We start from the raw sequence: 17,923 nt of genomic DNA on the forward strand, positions 1-17,923 counted from the left end.
ATGGATACCTCCTGTGTATGTGGGAGAGACTCAGGAAAATTGAGTAACTCCCCCAAATGGTCCAAGCCACCACCCTAACATCAGCTAAAGACAAAAGAAAACGTTGGTGGGTGGGAAGGAGCGGTGAGTTGATGGGAGGTTACCAGGAAAACACGGCAAACAGGGGCAAGGTTGTTATGTGGATTTAAGTCATTTCCCTCTCTATTGATAAAGAGTTTCCAGAGATTTAGAGTCATCCTTCTTCCTGGTGCAGGGTGGGAGACCCCCTTACGAATGGAGATTTCCCTTAAAGGGTCACTTCTCAATTTCCAGAGCTTTTCCCGTGTCTGCTGTTTCTTAAAAATAATCAGCCTGAAATAATCCTCACACCACAGAGACGTATTTTGGGGTGGCAAATTCTGCTCCCCTCCATTGGCTTTTCCCACTGTGTCCTCACGAACCCTCAACTCCACCGCCCCAACAAATGTTGTTGCAGTTTATTCAGACTATGGTGCAAATGACTGATAACGACTTAAGGTGCCACCTTTCTAAGTAGCAGCACCGATGGTGATGCTTCAAAGCCTGGTGTCTTGATGCAGACAGACCTGGACAAGCTACTCTGGACCTCAGTTTGTTTGCCTGTATATTGGGGGCAGTAACCTGAGAGTTGTAAGAATTGGATTGGATTGGATTAGACTGGAGGTCAGCAAACTAAGGCCCACCATGGGAAATTAATTTTTTTTTAAGTTTATTTATTTTGAGAGAGAGACAGAGACAGAGAGAGAGAGAGAGGGAATGCACACAGGTACGTGTGGGGGAGGGTCAGAGAGAGAAGGGGACAGAGAATCTCAGGCAGGCTCCCCACGGTCAGCACAGAGTCCTGCCTGGGGCTTGGACTCACAAACCCTGAGATCATGGCCTGAGCCGAAATCAAGAGTTGGATGCTTAACCGACTGAGTCACCCAGGCGCCCCCCCACGTTTGATTTTTACAGCAAGCTTCTGGGTGAGAGATCAAGAGGGGCTCATCCTGTGTCACAGGAGGAGTGAACGGGCAGGGCTGGGTCACGCGGGGAAGATAGGGCTGAGTGGGACCTGCGACCTAGGCCTTCGAGTCCAGGCGAGGTCCCCCTTCTCCGTGTTCCTCGCCTCAAAGCCTCAGCCGTGGCCTGGCTCCTGGAAAAGGGCTTGTGCCTCCGAGCTGGCAGGTGTGGGAGGAACCCTCACGCTGAGTCGGCTTCTTACAGAGGCAGGAAGAGGGCACACGTGACGAGGCAGAGCGGGCTGGCGGGCGGCCTCCGGGCGACAGCTTCTCCTGTGGCTCTGACCTCTGTCTCTCTTCCCATCCCGGTTGGCAGCCTTTGGCCCGGGTGACCTCCCCAACCTGCTGGGCCTGGTGGGCAACCAGCTGGGCGACGGGGAGCGGAAGCGGCGGCATGCCAAGGCGGGCAGCTACAGCATCGAGGTGCTGCTCGCGGTGGATGACTCCGTGGTGCGCTTCCACGGCAAGGAGCACGTGCAGAACTACGTCCTCACCCTCATGAACATCGTGAGTGTCCTCACGTCCCAAAGCGGGGGCGGGGGGGGCGGGGCGGGGCTACCAGTGTTGCTCAGAACACGATTTCCCTCGGGCCGGTGTTCCCTGATGGATGCACTGCTCGCTCCTTAGCCCAGCAGTGACCCAAACCTGAGCTGGCCTGACCCCCGCCCCAGGCTGAGGTTTGGATTAGACTGGAGGGGCCCATAGGCCATCGGCGCTGGCCCCTGGCAACCCGGGGCCTGGGGCCAGTGGGTTCAGGGCTGGGACACATTCAGAGCCTGAGGCAGGCGTGGCCAGGGGCTTTGGTTGCCCAGGAGTTGAGGGGCCTTCCCTGGGACTCCCCTTCTGGAGAAAATGCCCAATCCCAGGCCGGGAAGATTGGCCAAAGAGCCTTCAATCTGCTGGTGGGGGGGCCAGATCCCAGGTCCCGAAGGGGGCCTTTGTTTGGTGCACAGGGAACAGAAAGGTGGTTGTGCAGATTGACGTCTTCACCTGCCTCGATAAGAGTTTCCGGAGACTGAATCATCCCCTGCTTTTGGTACAGCTATGAGACACCCTCACAGATGGACATTTCCCTCATACATGTAAATGTCTCCCACGAAAGGGTAACTTCCACTGGGGTTTTCGGAGCTTCTCATATGCCTGCAGTTTCTTAAAAATAACCTGCTTATGAGGCGCCTGGGTGGCTCAGTCGGTTAAGCGTCCGACTTCGGCTCAGGTCATGATCTCGCGGTCCGTGGGTTCGAGGCTCGCGTCAGGCTCTGCGCCGACAGCTCGGAGCCTGGAGCCTGTTTCAGATTCTGTGTCTCCCTCTTTCTCTGAACCTCCCCTGTTCATGCTCTGTCTCTCTCTGTCTCAAAAATAAATAAATGTTAAAAAAAAAATAAAAAAAAATAAGCTGCTTATGGGGCGCCTGGGTGGCTCAGTCGGTTAAGCAGCCGACTCTTGCTTTCGGCTCAGGTCGTGATCTCACGGGTTCGTGAGTTTCAAGCCCCACATTGAGCTCTGTGCTCACAGCTCAGAGCCTGCTTGGGATCCTCTGTCTCCCGCTCTCTGCCCCTCCCCCACGCACACTTGCTTTCTCTCAAAAATAGATACATGTTCAAAAAAATAATCGGTATGCCAAAGAGGCATTTCTTGGGGTGCCCACACCGGCCCGCCTTCATTGTTCTTGGAGCTGTACTGTCTGTGTGTGTGTAGAAGTGGTCCTTCGTCTAAGCCTCTGAAGGGGTGGGTTGGGGTCTTGTCTTATACTTTTTTTGAGCCCCAGCTGCACACAGCACAGTCCCGGACCCCTAACGGGTGATGGGTATGTGTGGAGTGGGTGAGTGGATCGTTGGAAGAAGCAGGGAACAGAAAGGTAGCAGGTTTGTGTCCATAATACGGGTGTAAAGAAAAGGGGGGTGGGGCTGGAAGTCAGATCCAATTACACTGAGCCCCAGGGAGGTGGGGACTGAGCCCCCGGCCTCCTCTTTGTTGGGATATGAATTCTTCTGTCCCTTAAGGAGCCTGCCGTGTGGGACTCTTAAGAGCAAAGGCTACCACGTTGGGCTGTTTGTGAGGCAGGGCAGGTGATTATGAATATGGACACACCCACCTCCCTGGAGCCCTTGACCACCCACCCAGACTCTATAGATGGCTAGCCCAACCTGAGGCCACACAGCCTAGTACTGGTCCCATCAGTGGGAAAGCAGGGTTGGCCCCTGGAGCCAGCAGGTGGGGGCAGGGGAACCCTTAGGAAGCCCTCAGGTGCTGGAAGCCTGGGTCTTGGGTCCAGAGCGGGGGCTGAAGACCCCAGGAGTGTGAGCCTGTGAACCAGACCCCATTCACAGCCCCAGAGTCCTTCCGTTTGCTAAAGGATACTTTTCAGGAAAAGGTCAAATCCTGACGCTCATACAGAAATAAAAGCAGGTGGGGCGCCTGGGTGGTTCAGTCGGTTAGGCGTCCGACTTTGACTCAGGTCATGATCTCACGGTCCGTGGGTTCGAGCCCCGCGTCGGGCTCTGTGCTGACAGCTCAGAGCCTGGAGCCTGCTTCGGATTCTGTGTCTCCCTCTCTCTCTGACCCTCCCCTGTTCATGCTCTGTCTCTCTCTGTCTCAAAAATAAATAAACATTAAAAAAAAAAATTAAAAAAAAAAAAAGAAATAAAAGCAGGCAAGTGTGAAAGATTTTAGTTTACTCAGTAATCAGGGAGGGAACCAGGCAAGTGTTAACCACCCTTTCAGAAGAGAACCCTAAGAATGGAAACATTTACGATCAGGGATTTTGAAATGAATGTGCAAACAGAAAACGAAATTGGCTTTTTCACGGGGTAGAAGAGAAGACAGGATTCGTGCATCTGTAGACACTTTACATTGTTATCAAGTGTCTGGTTCTCAGTTGTAATGTAGCTTCCGTGGAATCAGATTCAGATAAGGCAAAAAGTGTCCTGTGGACACATAGTTTCCATCAAGGTACACGTTGTAATTATTTTCCGGGCTTGAGGCCTGGCCAGGGTCCCAGGTAGGAAGCCCTTCCCGGGGATGGCAGGGAGTCTGGTGGCCCGTCCGACTTACGGGCTGCGTCTTTGTTCCTAAAGCTAGAAGGCTAGCAACCTCACTGGGGACACACCCCTGGATTCTGGCTGTGTGACCATCCTAAGCAACTAAGTGGTGGGACCTCCCCCACCTCCCCCAAGAGCTGGCCTTGCCACTGTCTCTCCCTTTCTAGATTCTGGCCTGGGAATAGGGGTGAGGAGAGAAGGCCTAGGCGGGAGTGGTGGAGGGTTGGGAGTCTGGGGAAGACCAGAGGCTCTCTTTCATGGTCTGTGGCCTCCCGTCTGGGTGCCTCCAATGAGCATTCTGTTGCTTTCTTTCTCCTTAAATGTGCGTTGGTTGGACTAAAGTGTGAGCAGGTCAGCAGGATCTGGAAGGGTGGGACAGGCTTCCCGGAGCCCTGCTCCCCAGCTGGCCTCACTCTCCACTGTTGATGGTTGTGCGTTCATCGGTTCACAGCCGGGTGCTGTGCTTTCTCCGTGGATCGTCCCCCGTGCTGGGCATTGGGCATGATGGGAGTGGATGTTAGTCTGGTAGGGTGCTCTCTCTCTCTCTCTCTCTCTCTCTCTCTCTCTCTCTCTCACCTCCCTATTTGTCCTCTTGGTGATATAAGCCAATAGGAGCCAGGCTTTCTCTCCATGGCAGGAAACAGGCCCATTGGGCCACCCCAGGCCCCACACTTCCTGCTCCCAGGACACAAAGGCAAAGGAATCCCCCCGATGTTTCTAGGGAAGGCTGGCCTGGGTCAATCAGGTGGCTGTCCTTGACTAATTGCTATGACTGGAGGGTTGGCTTGGGTCCCCAGGTGGAGCCCAACACCTTGCATGGGGGCGAGGTGGAACAGAATCTCTTCCTAGATAGTGGGGAAGCCAAGCATGCAGACAAAAGAATGGCTTCTATAGTGGAGGGCTCAGAAGAGTAGAAAATGGGGTCCCTGCCCTCAGAGCCTTTACCTTGCTGCGTGTCCCCAGACAACTGCAAATAACATCCCCTTGTAAGTCATTACAGTCATTGAGCAAGCACTGGGAGCCAGACTCCTTGTAAATGTGACTTCATTTACTCCAGTCTCCCGACTACCCTGTGAGAGGTCTGGCTATCCTGTCTCCATCTGTTCAGCCACAGGCCTGGGGTCTGAGGCCTGCTCTGTCACTTTGGAGCCAACCCTCTTCACATGGCCTCTGCATATAGGTCTGAAGCCTCATGCCTGGTAGTGCTATCTCTGGCTAGTGACCCAGATGTCAGGGAGGAAAGACAACTTTCCCTCTATCCTCTTAGGTTCAGTTCCAGGGGCTTGCAATTTAAACTGATGAAAGATCATCATGTGCAATACGTGTATTTGTGGGGATGCTTAGTGATGAGTCGCTCAAAGGGGTGATTTGAATTTGTAACTTATATACCTAAGGGGAAAGAGAGTTGGCAAAAGCTTGTACGGTTAGGACAAATAGGCTTATTTAGGAAAGACAAGTAGGTTTTTAGGAGAACAAATGGGAAATAACATTTGCGGTTACACTTGTTTATACTTTCTGTCCTTTTTTATGGTGATGAAGTTGCCCAGGAGAGGAGGGGAAAGTTAGAAAATGATGGGGAGGGTCTACAGGAGCTTGTTCCCCAAGAAGAATTTGGGGGCTTGATGAACCATACAAGGCGGATGGTTCGCCATAGGGGGATCTTCTGGGAGGTTGCGTTCTGATGTCGCAGGTGCGGAAGGCAGCCAGCGAGAGCTCTGGCCCACGTTGGTGAGTGGATGGGTGGCCAACCACCTCTCCTCCTGGGGGACCAGCAGCTCATCCTGTCCATTGTGTGGGAACTTTATTTGGCTGGGATGCTTGAAGCTCAAAGCACTAATTTCCTGAGGGATTTCATGAAGCCAGTATAAAGGGTGTCCCTTTGCTGTCCCCTTAAAGTGCCTGCCGGCCTGTGACCATTTCTGATCCTGATTTGTGGGGCCGGGGCTGGCCTAGCAGGATCAGAGAGAGATCCGATTCCCGGGATGTATGGTCCTATTGTGCTAACCCTGGAGGAGGGGGAGAAGCCGTTAGTGAAACCCTCAGAACCATCTGATGGGGCCCTGCTCACTGGCAGCTCTCAGGGTATCCTGCCTCTCAGTTTTCCTTTGCATTAACCTGGGGATGTGCTATAAATATTCATGCAGCTGCACATGGTGGCAAGGACCCCCCCCCCTCCCTCCCTCACATGCTGGTGGGCCCTTGAGGGACTTTATTTGCCCATGCCTCAGTTTACCCATCTGCACCAGGTCACTCTCCTTAAAGCGTCTTCAAGCCTCAGGACTAGGGAACCATTTGAGAGCTTTGAAACATAAGGAGCAGTTTTGTTCAGCATTTGGTGAGTGCCTAGTGTGACAGACCTTATTCTAGAAGCTTTGGTCTGGCGGCCAAAACAAGCCTCAGACCACGGAATAGTTTGGGAACCATTGAGGCCAGTGCTGAAGGAGTTTAGAGGAGGCAGCCGTCCCTGTGGACTGGAGGGAGAGGCTTGAGGTTTGGAGCTGAACCAGCCTGGGGGGAAAGGGTTTGGTGAGGTGGATCATCGTCGTATGGAGGGATTGTAGACGTAGGAATGAGGGGGCAGCCAGGCCTGCGGAGACCTCTCAGGAGTTTAGCTGTGGCGGGAAGGTCCCTCGGGCGACAGCATGGGCTCTGGCATGGAGAGGAGGGGTGAAGAACATTGCCTGACGGTGGCACTGGCTTGGATTTGGGGGGAGGAGAGGACGGAGCCTGAGCCTCCTCGAGCCTTCTCGAATATCACAGTATCGTTCCAGCACCTACCACATGTCCGGCACGGGGCTGAGAACCTCACAGACAGGCTCTGTGAATCCTCACAGTGGCCTTACGCCAGTGACATTCCTTTGACCGCTGTGGCTCTGAGAAGCCAAGCGACTTGGCTCGGGATAGTAAGTGGCAGAGTTAGGATTTGAACCCAGATCTGTCTGATTCCAAAATTCATGCGCCCCTCCCCCTCCCACTGTGGTAGAACCAGGGGCAAAATAGCTCTGAGGAGGAAGGAGAAGGAAGATCGTAGCCTCCACCCCCCGGCCTCTTCCCGAAATGGGTCTCCGTAGCTGAGTCAGGATCCTGAAGCTTCACCCCTGGGCCTGCTTCCTGCTCTCGGCTCCTGGCTGTGGCCAGGCTTGCCAGCCAGGGGCATGGAGAGAATCAGGCACTGTCACCGAATCTCTGCGGTGAGGACTCTCTGCGACAGGGGCATGCAGGCATCCTCAGAGGGCCCAGAGCCAGAGCAGAGAGAGGGCAAGGAGACAGGCCCCTTTATCGGTCCTCACTGAGCCATTCCGCAGCCGGATCCCTCTTTCTTGGCAGTCCTAGGCTCCCTGCCCGCCCTGCTCTCACCCCATCTGGCCAGGCTGATGCCACAAAGGTGTTGGGCGTGGTTGCCGTAGAGATGTTGGCCGGTGCCTCTGAGAGGGTCCTACCCTCTCTGACCTGCTTCCGGGCCCCTTCCTGAAGCCTCTGCAGTGCTCTGCTGGAAGAGCTTGGTGCCCCTTCGAGGCCCAGGAGGTTTGGCTGCAGATGACTGTCAGACCAGGGCCTTGGTGGCCTCAGCCTGGGAGGGTGGCAGTGTTCTCTTGGCACATAACTGTGTTAAATATTCATCATAAAGGCCAGTTTGGAATGCCACAAAAACACTGCTTTCGTGCTGACAGAGAGTGTTGCTTTGCCAGACGTTTTCCGTTCGGGGATATGTGAGCCTCCGAGCAGCTCATCCTCCCTGCTCGTTGGAAGGACACAAATCCTCCTCCTCCCTCTCTTTTTAGGACTTTCTCTTGTCTTGTCTCACCCTAAAATGCTTTCCACTGCTTTTTAGGGCAATCTGAGACCCCCCACAACTGGGAGCAGAATCTACTTACTTTGAGGTAGTGGTTCTTAATAGGCAAGTTTGCTTCCCAGGGGGCACTGGGGAAGGTTTGGAGATATTTTTGGTTTATTGCAGCTGGAGGGGATGGGATGCTACTGGCTATCTTGAAGGAGGAGCCAGGAATGCTGCTAAACATCCTCCGGTGCACAGGACTCCCTGCAGCCAAGGTGGCCCTTGTGGCCGGGAGTCCTGCCCTGAGGTATTAGCTCCAGTCGCCATATTGCTTTTTGAAAGCAAGCCCCCTTGGGCAGAGAACAATGCTTAACACAAAGGCGTGAATACTGGGATTCCTGGCAGGAGAGACACAATAACAATGAGGACAAATACCCCTCCTGGTAATGAGAGCTTTATGGTTGACAGAGCACTTTCATACCAGGCATCTCGGTCGCCATATTGGAGGTCACGCTCCTGAAATCCCGTATTCCTGGGCTGACCTAATGGACCTCTCATCAGCTCCCCAAGTGGGAAGTAGAAGTTCTGAACCAAGACAGGCCACTGATCGAGCACATATGTGTTCCAAGCCCTGTTCCAAATGCTTGACATTTGCCTCACCTTCTGTCCTCAGGCCTCTCTGCAAGGTTTATCAGTTCACACTCAGATGGGAGAGTCGGGCTCAGCAAGGTGAGGTCACGGCAGTTCGGGTCTTTCTGGGCCTCCACAGTGCCTCTCTTTGCACTCAGACAGGCCGACCTGGGGCATAAAGGCGGCTGCATTATGGAGACAGGTTGTGGGGGATAAATGCTGGGGACTCGTGAGCCGCGCCCTGGCCCGGACTCAGTGTCCCAACCTGGGGGAAGCCGAGGCCCAGCTCTGGCTACTGCATAGGCCAGCCTGGGGGGTGGGCAGGGATCCTGGGCTGCAGGCCGCACAGTGTTACTGGGGTACACCCCCAGAGAGTGCACACATGCACAGATGGAGTGCATGTTTCCACGCACATGCGTGTGCACGCACACACAGCCACCCATATGTGTAACCGGGCTGTGTGCACATAGATGCGTGTACCACACCAGACCAGGTGTGCCCACGCGAGGAGCTCACACACTCCGTGTGAACACATCACTTGCCACGTTTCATCAAAACTGAACCCATCGATTGTCAGATGCTCTGTTACTTTATGTACTTAAGAAACAGAAAAAGTGCTACCCGTTAAACCCTGACATGGTGTTTTCGTATCACTTAGAATTTTTATTTGTGCTCGTCGGAAGAACTCTTTCAACCTGATGGAGGCTTAGATTTTCGTCGCGTGTTACTCACGTGCGCACGTAGATACGACGGTGTGACAGAGTCCGGTATTCCCATCACTTCTTCCATTCCGAGTGTTACTTGTCAGAGTCGCTTTCAGCCACAGAGCCATCCGCGTCCGTGTTTTCTGCACGGCATTGGCTCCTGTGCCGTCTGGAGCCTGGGTGATGCTGTGGGAGCCCCCCCCCCCACTCCCCACCCTTACCTCTGGATTTTCTCCAAGCCAGAACCCGTTCCGTGACTTTGATGTGGGTGCCTTCTTGATTTTACTGCAAGGTGGCAACGGAGGTTTTCTTTTTTTTTTTTTTTTATTTAAAAAAAAATTTTTTTTTTAACGTTTATTTATTTTTGAGACAGAGAGAGACAGAGCATGAATGGGGGAGGGGCAGAGAGAGAGGGAGACACAGAATCAGAAGCAGGCTCCAGGCTCTGAGCTATCAGCCCAGAGCCCGACGTGGGGCTCGAACCCGTGGACCGCGGGATCATGACCTGAGCTGAAGTCGGACACTTAACCGACTGACCCACCCAGGCGCCCCCGGAGGTTTTCAGACAACCAGGACTCCCATTCCTTTCTCACCCCGTAAATGGCCCGCTGCCAGCAATGTCAGGGCGTTGCAGCGTCCTGTGAAGCCACCAGGAGTCACGTGAGAGTCTCGCTTGCACAGGCAGCGGTGACAGTGTGCTGGCCCCCTGTGACGGTCAACGGGGAAAGGAGACCGTTTCAGACGCGTGCCACGTGGTGCTGGTTGGAGCATCTGGTCTGCAGAGTTGCCTCGTGCTCTCGATGAGAGGGGTCGGAGCTGGGGAGACGGGGGGCTAGTTCCAGGGCCTGGGACTAGAAAGGGCAGGAGAGGTGACTGTTGGCCAGGCCGCACCTTCAGGCAGGGCCACCCCCGTTCTGTTCAGGGTCAGAGGCCGGAAGCGACCAGGGAGGGCACGCGAGCAGAGGCTGCTTCCTTTCCTGTGGCCGCCGTGCTCACACAGTCTCGGCTGTCACTGTGGGCCTGCTTGTCTCCTGGCGAGACGGGGGGGTAATGACTCCTTGGAGCTCCTTCGAGGAACGGTTGGCCGTCACAACTGGAGCGGAGAACGTCCAAGGCGAGCCTCCCGTGTTGCCAGAAAGTAAGGAAGTGCCCAACACACAAAAACAAAACAAAACAAAGAACCCCAGAGCCAACAAGAAGGGTGTGTTAAAGGGACACAGGAGCCAACTGAAGGAAAGAGCTCCCGGGGGCCAAAGCTGGGACCATTTGAGCGACCAGGTTAATGTCGCGTTGAAGTATAACCCAGAGTATAAAAACACACAGCCATGGGTTCATACTGATAAATAAGCGACAGAATAAATGAGCAGCTGGGAGAAGGATTCCGAATAATTGACGTAGGTACTCTGCCCTCAAGGAGGTGGATTCTAACTCCCACTCCTGAAGTTCAGGCTGTGCCCGGTGACTTTGTCCTGAAGCGCACAGCACGGGGGCCGGGAAGGAGAGAGTATGTTACGCAGGAGAAACCTGGCAAGCGCTGTCCCAGCAGGCGCTAGAGGTCAGCATTGTCGGTGACGGGTCGTGCTGGCGGCGGGTGCCCTTGGCGTCGTGTGGGGAGGATGGCCCTTCCCTCCTGTGGCCTTCCTCCCCCCCAAGGCCCGTACTGCGCATCTAATCATAAGACAAACATCAGCCATACCCGAAGTGAAGGATGGTCTGCAAAATGCCCCACTGGTATTCCTCGAAACTGCTTTAGGTCATCAAAACCCAGGAAAGTCTCCGGAACTGTCAGGAAGGGCAAACAGTCTGGAGCAGCCCAAGGAGGTATGGCAGCTAGACATAACCTTCTTCTCTTTTCAATTGATATATATTTTTGATTTTAGAATAGTTTCAGATTTACAGAACAGCTGCAAGCCTAGTCCAGAGAGTTCCTGAGGGCCCCACTATGTTCAACATCTGCCATTACCATGGTACATTCGTCACAACTACTGAGCCAATACTGATGCGTTATTGTTAATGAAAGCCCGTATTTGTTTCAGATTCCCCCTTTTTGCCCCTAAGGTCCTTTGTTTTTGCTCTAAGACCGCATCCAGGGCACCAGGTTACGGCATGCAGGCTGTGGCTGCATCAGCCTTTAGGTAGCAGTCACTGCCCTCTCCTGTTTGAGCATGGGGTGGGCTTGAGACCCTGGGGTCATGCTTCCTCAGCACGGCCCCTCCCTATTTGAGACCTGCCTGAACCGCTGCCAGGCTGGTGGATAGGCTGCTCCAGAAGTCCTTGGGCCCAGTGTTCCCTAGCATTGTGGGAACTTGGGGCTGGCTGGGGGGCCATTCTCTGCTGGACCCCTGTCCCCGCACTGCCAAGGAGAAGCCCATTTTGTCCTGGTCCAGAAGGGAAGGCTGCTACCTCCCCCCCCCCCCCCCCGCCCCCATGGGCTCCCCAGGGGCCTAGCTCTCCCCGCCAGCCGCATTGGAGCCCCAGGCATTTCTGCTGTCGGCACCTGGGGTCTGATCCTCCCTTTGGGCCGGAGCACAGATTCAGAGTTCCCAACCCCCTTCCCTTCTTCCTGCTCCCTGGGTTTGGCCACAAGGCCCCCGGGAGGCCTGGCCATGCAGGTTTACAGCAGAACAGAGAAGGGGCTCTCGCAACGACTCCCTGGCTGGCCGTGTTGCTGTTTACTGGATGTGGAAACCCGCTTCGCTTATCTTCTCTCCTAGGCCACAGAGAGCCCACTCCAGCCAGCCTGCCACAAGAGCTGGTTCTGGAAAAACAGCTGTGTGGAGTGGCTCAGAGTCACAAAGCATCAGAGTTTAAATCTGAGCCTTCCCACTTTCCAGCTGGGTGGCCTTGGGCAAGTTACTTAACCGCTCTGAGCCTTGGATTTCTCACCTGTGAGATGGGAATGATTCCTCTCTCCGTAGGCTGGCGTGAGGTTGTATGCAAGCCCTCACATGGTGCCCGGCACGTAGTAGGTGTTCAGTGAATAGCGGCTCTTTCTCCAACCCTCGTGGTCTCTAGCTTCTGTTACGTTATCATGGACCTTCTCCCTTCTGCTGTTCTGTGCCCCCTTGACCAGAGCGAGTCCTGACGTTTGCTTGATTTTCTAGTATATACCCAGTGGCCGTCCCAGGCCAATATCTGATGTGGAGCCCTACCCTGGGGTCTTGGCAGGGGATGTTGAACTTGGCTGAGGTGGGGAAGAAGGACACCAGACATAGCCTTCTTTTCTGCCCTGTGGGCGTCTCTTGATGTATCCCGCTGGGACCCACAGCCGCGGGAAGCAGTTCCAGGTCTCCCCAGAGCTGGCGCACCGGCCTGACCTTTGGCATCGGGAGGGTGGAGGCCGACAGCCAGTTCTTGAGCGCACAGCCAGATTAGAGCCCGCCAGGGGGCCGCCTGCGCGTGTGTTCCAGCGGGCCGGGGTCCTGGGCCTCTCAGGAGGCTGCACCTCCTGGCTGTGGCTCCAGCACCAGCTCACGGCTGTGGCTGGGACCTGTGTGCCAGGCACTTCTGCAGCCCTGTCCAGCCCCCTCCTTGGCCTGTGGGAAGGGTCAGGACAGCTTCAGCTGAATCAGAGCCCTACTCAAGGGCTGGGGGTGATGGGGGTGTGTGCAGATGAGGGTGCCGGGGCACCCCAGACGGACCCTACTAGGGGATGTGGAATGGCAGGGCCACCCCCCCCTTTTTTTTTTTAAGTTTATTTTGAGAGAGAGGGAGAGGGAGCGCATGAGCAGGGGAGGGGCAGAGAGAGGGAGAGAGAGAGAATCCCAAGCAGGCTCCACACTGTCAGTCCATGGCCCGATGTAGGGCTCGAACTCACAAACTCGCGAACAGTGAGATCATGACCTGGGCTGAAATCAGTAATCCGATGCTTAACCAGCTGAGCTACCCAGGGCCCCCCTCCTTTTTTTAATGAGGGAATAAGGGTGTGAAATAGAATTACTCTATTTTTATCTCCTTATTTAGCATAAGAAAAGACTAGACTTGCTCATTGCTGAACCCTGCTGCTCTCAGAGCTTCAGAACTGTTCACCCACTCTTACACCCTGGGCCACCTGTTGGGGATCACTTTCCACCTTACTTTCCTGCAGACCTGCAGACAGTGGGGTCTGGGTGGCTCCGTTTCTGTTTCCTTGATTGACAATGGCTTCTTTCATCGTGGTTCTTAAAAGCTGGTTTGCTGGGCCCAGGATTGTGGGTTGACGGTTTCTTTATCTTGGGACTTTGGTGCTATTACTTCAGCGTCTCCCCTGGTCACTGCTGAAAACCTACCCCTAACCAGATGGATGGTCCTTCCTTGGCAAGTGGCCTGTCGTCTCTCTCGCCGCCTGGAAAGTTTTCTGTTTGACCGACGTGAGCACGGAGAGACGTCCCCTGAGAGACCGTGGCCGCCATCTCTCCCGGGGAAAGGAGCAGATACGCCCCGTGGGACTTCCAGAGAGAGACTTGAGGCCAGTGGAGGAGGTGGACGGGAAGGTTCAGTGGGGCTCACGGCGCCCAGAACTTTCTAACGGGCTAGCACACACGTTGCTGGAAGTGTGGGAGCGTGGGCTGGGAAGAGATTCCCATCGCGTGGGGGGCTGGCCTCAGCTGCCCTGATTACCACCGGCCTGGGGCTCTCTCGATGGTTCCGCATGACTCCTGCCTTTCTCTCCCCTGCCCTGAACCTCTGCCCATCTCCTCCGAAAGGCCCGTGACCTTCTCCAGCGGGACGCGTTCTGGGTCCTCCAGCAAGTCCTCCCTGACCCCTCCCTCCCACATGTACACCACCTTCCTTTCCCCCAGCTCCTGGGGTCTATGTACATCCGTCCCTGAAGCATTTGGTCGCCAGATTATTTCAGAGTGCTGTGCCGAGTGGGGTCTCTCCGAATGGTGCGTCCCCTTCTGCTTGCTCAGTATTGCATTTAGGCCAGTTACCCGGAGTGGGAGGTGGCATCAGAAGGCCCCGCTCAACCCCCACCAGTGATGGACACTCGGGCTCTGATCCTACTTCTTGTTCAGAGAGGCAGCAGCCTCCTCCCCAGTCCCACCGCGAAGCCTTCCCCGTGTTCTGGGCCGGAGATGCCAGCCATTGGAGCAGGCGTCACTGGGGGTTTGATGGGTGGCTTTGGCCTGCTGAGTGTGGGGACAGTAAGGAAGGATTCGGGCAGCAACCTGCCTGGCCCGCTTTGGAGAGAGACAGAGCAGGAAGACAGTGGCCCCCTGAGAATTTCCAAAAGCCTAGAGGCCGTGCGGATGCCTCCACCCAAGCATTCCAGCGACTGATCTCTTTTCCTGCCCTGGGGCAACCGGTGGGGTTTACATGTGTACATGTGGGGCACAGATGTGTCTGTGTAGAGCGTGCCCTGCTTATCACCCCATCTCTGGTCTGCTTGCCCGCAGGGCACATCAGGGAGGTCTGAGACACTGACCACGTAGAAGGCCACGTTCTGAGCTGGAGGGGCTGAAATGTCAAGGTTATTTAAGAGTCACTCCGGTGCAGATTATTTTGGCAGAACAGGAGAGAATTCTTAGGTTGGACTTGTTTGGGAGAAAGTGTGTGTGTGGCCGGTCGGCACGCCCGTCTTCCACTGCACAGTTCTCCTATGACAGCCATTAGGATCCCCATTCTACAGAAACAGAAACAGAGGTCCCAAGGAGTTGCCTGATGTGCCCTAAGCCACAGAGCTAGGACCCGAACCCGGGACTCTGGCCCCCAGTAACTGCATTGCTTCACCAGTGCTGTGCTCTGACACTGACCCACCGAGCGAGTCACTGAGCGAGTCTCGGGGGTTACGTCCAGCTAGGGGATTAATTATCTAAGTCGTGGCCCATCATACGCAGACATTAGAGATGATACTTTTTTTAAAAAGTTTATTTATTTTGAGGGGGGAGGGGCAGAGAGAGAGAGAGAGAGAGGGAGAGAGAGAACCCCAAGGAGGCTCCACACTGTCAGCAGAACCGACGTGGGGCTCGATCCCACGAACCGTGAAATCATGACCTGAGCCAAAACCAAGACTCAGATGCTTAACCGACTGAGCCACCCAGGCGCCCCCTAGAGGTGATGCTTTTAAACATACAGAATACTGTTTCATGAAACAACCGATGTATTAACGGTATATTCAGTATGATTACTGTTTTGTAAATTGAGCCTCCCCCTCCCCCCCGCCCGCCCACCGCGCACACACACACACACACACACACACACACACACAGATACGCACCTGGCAAGAAGAATGTAACTGTGGTTATTGTACATCTGGCTGATTGTAGTTTGGGCAATTTGATTTTCCTCTTTCACCTTTTTTTGTACTTTTCAAAGTTTACAGGGTGAAATGTTTTATATTCAGAAAAAAAAGTTAAAACAAAAAAGCTGGAATTGTTCAAGGGGCATCCTTAGGAGATGGGCACTCAGGGGAGGGTGAGCTGCCTGTCTCTAGGGGTGGACAGACAGAGCCTCGTCCATCTGTCATGGACACTGTTCCGGGTCTCCTGATTTGGGGAGTAGGAGGGATAGCATTCTTTGGCGGCCTGTGCGGGACACTGCCCCACGGACCCCTGGGCCTGTGGGAGAAGGGAGTTTTCCAAGGCCATGGTCCTCAAACTTAACCGTGGCTGAGCATCCCCGGGGATTGTGTTCAGATTACAGACTCTGACTTGGGAGGTGGGCCCGAGACTCTGCATTTCCAAGGTCCTTGTATACTTTCCCTTGGATTTGCCGTGGAAAAGTGCCCGGGCACTATGGAGCAGACAGACGATTCCGGTGGCAATTGGAGGGGTACCCAGGGACTTGAGGATGAGCGACCCGGGCCGGGGGACATTTATGGAAGGACTCTCCCGAGCCGTGGAAAGATGAGTCTTTGTCAGAGGGCTGAGTGTGAGGCCAGCCCCTCATACTTGGCTTCGTGGAGAGAGTGCACAGGTGGAACTAGGCGGGGCAGGATTTGAATCCCAGGTCTGCAGCAACTTAGCGGTGTGGCCTTGGGAAGGTCATTTTGCCTCTCTCTGCCTCAGTTTCTTCGTCTGTACAGTAGGGAGAAGAATGCTGCCTGAAAAGGCCATGGTGAGGATAACACGGGTCAGGTACCTGGCTCAGTACCTGCTGTGTGGTAGGCTCTTGACAAACGTTTGCTTCCCTTAAAATTGCACACTCTTTTCTCCTTGCAGGTGGATGAGATTTACCATGATGAGTCCTTGGGCGCCCACATAAACATTGCCCTTGTCCGCTTGATCATGGTCGGATACCGGCAGGTGACCACCTCCCTTCTGCAACTGGCAGGGTTTGGAGGGAGAGGGGGTGTGGGACCGGTGCACCGGACGGGCTGTGGTGTGGGGAGGGGCTGGTCAGCATGTAGGAAGCATTTTGTTCCCAGAATCAGAACCCTGAGACCGTTAGAGTTGAGGCTTCAGGGGCAGAGGCATTTGGGGATGTTGAGCGGGGCCTGGGGGATTCCCTGCAGTCTGGAAGCAGGCAGTCCTATGCCCTGGCAGCTGGAGATCCCTCTCCTTGAGGACCCTGTGCGGAAATGGGCTCTGAGCCGGGCAGTGACCGTGAGACAAGTCCTGCTCTGGTTGGACCCTGGGGCCCTGGGCTCTGCAGTCTTAGACCGACTGGTGGCTTCTTCTCCCCCGAATGGGGGTGGCAGTAGCACCTTCCTCCAGGGGCTGTTGTGAAGATTAGATGAGACCACAAACACAAGGCACAGAAGTGCTCAGAGCTACCCCCGCCTGCAGCTCGGTCGAGGGATGTGAGAGAATGCGTGTTGAGTTCCCAGCAGACAGGTGTCCCGGCACAGGGCCTGGCACGCGAGTGTTCCCTGAAGCGGGAGGGCTATGCGCATGCACGGCGACCTGGGGACCGGCACCGTGTCCCACGGGCCTCGGTGTCCTCTGCCCCTGGGAGGGGAACGACGGGTGCCCGCTGGCAACCCCCTCTCTGTTGACGCTCTTGGCCCCCGCAGTCTCTGAGCCTGATCGAGCGGGGGAACCCCTCTCGCAGCCTGGAGCAGGTATGTCGCTGGGCACACTCTCAGCAGCGCCAGGATCCCAGCCACGCAGAGCACCATGACCACGTCGTCTTCCTCACCCGGCAGGACTTTGGGCCCTCAGGTACGCAAGGTACTGTATTTGCTGCGGCCAGATGTTGCAGCTGCAGGGCAGAGGCCGGGGCTCGGGGCTGGGCTCTCTGGAGCCACCCGAGGAGCTCTGAGGAGCCAGTCAACAGAGAGATTCATGGGACTCTGGAGAAGGACCTGGCCCATCTGGATGGGCAAGCTTTAGAGTGGTTTCCTCGGGGATCAGGGGAAGTGAATGGGTCCCCGCTCTGGTCCCTGCTGTCTGGGTCGAGCCTGCGGGTGGCCGCGAGTGGTCAGGCTTACTGTCCCAGAGCCTGGCTGCGGGAAGACCCGTCAGCATCTTCAAGATGCTTCTGTTCCCCAGCCCCCCCACCCCCCACCCCCGTATCGATATGGGCTCATCACAGGCCTCGGGGCACCTAGCAGGTGCCTGTGTGTGGACACGCTCCACACCTCTCCATGCAGCGACCCAAGCTCACTTCTTCTCCCCTGGTCCTCCCACCTGCCGAGTGGGGAAAAAACAGTTGCCGCTTTCCCCCATTCCAGCCCGCTACAAGGGCTGAGGGAGGCCTGAAATAAATGCCTGTGGTCGTGCGTGCTCTGCAGACACGTGAAGCTTTGGTCACTCGCAGTTTTCCCGGTGGGGAAACTGAGGCACAGAGTGGCGAAGAGGCTTGCCCCTGTCCTCTAGCAGAGACGAGACA

General features: G+C 55.3%; 1 protein-coding gene across 2 annotated transcripts in view; it reads left to right on the forward strand.

Annotated features, from left to right (window-relative positions):
• Positions 1-17,923, forward strand: part of ADAMTS14 (ADAM metallopeptidase with thrombospondin type 1 motif 14) — an 81,592-nt gene that overhangs the window by 29,962 nt on the left and 33,707 nt on the right. The window contains exons 4-6 of one of the 2 annotated variants that reach the window (XM_019444436.2): positions 1,336-1,526; positions 16,312-16,395; positions 17,106-17,262. In XM_019444436.2, coding sequence (XP_019299981.1) covers positions 1,336-1,526; positions 16,312-16,395; positions 17,106-17,262 — 432 coding nt within the window. The remainder of the gene's footprint in view (positions 1-1,335; positions 1,527-16,311; positions 16,396-17,105; positions 17,263-17,923) is intronic. The other variant, XM_019444437.2, reaches the window with a different exon arrangement.

The sequence above is a fragment of the Panthera pardus genome, unplaced genomic scaffold (assembly GCF_024362965.1).
Source record: "Panthera pardus isolate Hobbes unplaced genomic scaffold, ASM2436296v1 HiC_scaffold_22, whole genome shotgun sequence".
Classification (NCBI taxonomy): Eukaryota; Metazoa; Chordata; class Mammalia; order Carnivora; family Felidae; genus Panthera; species Panthera pardus.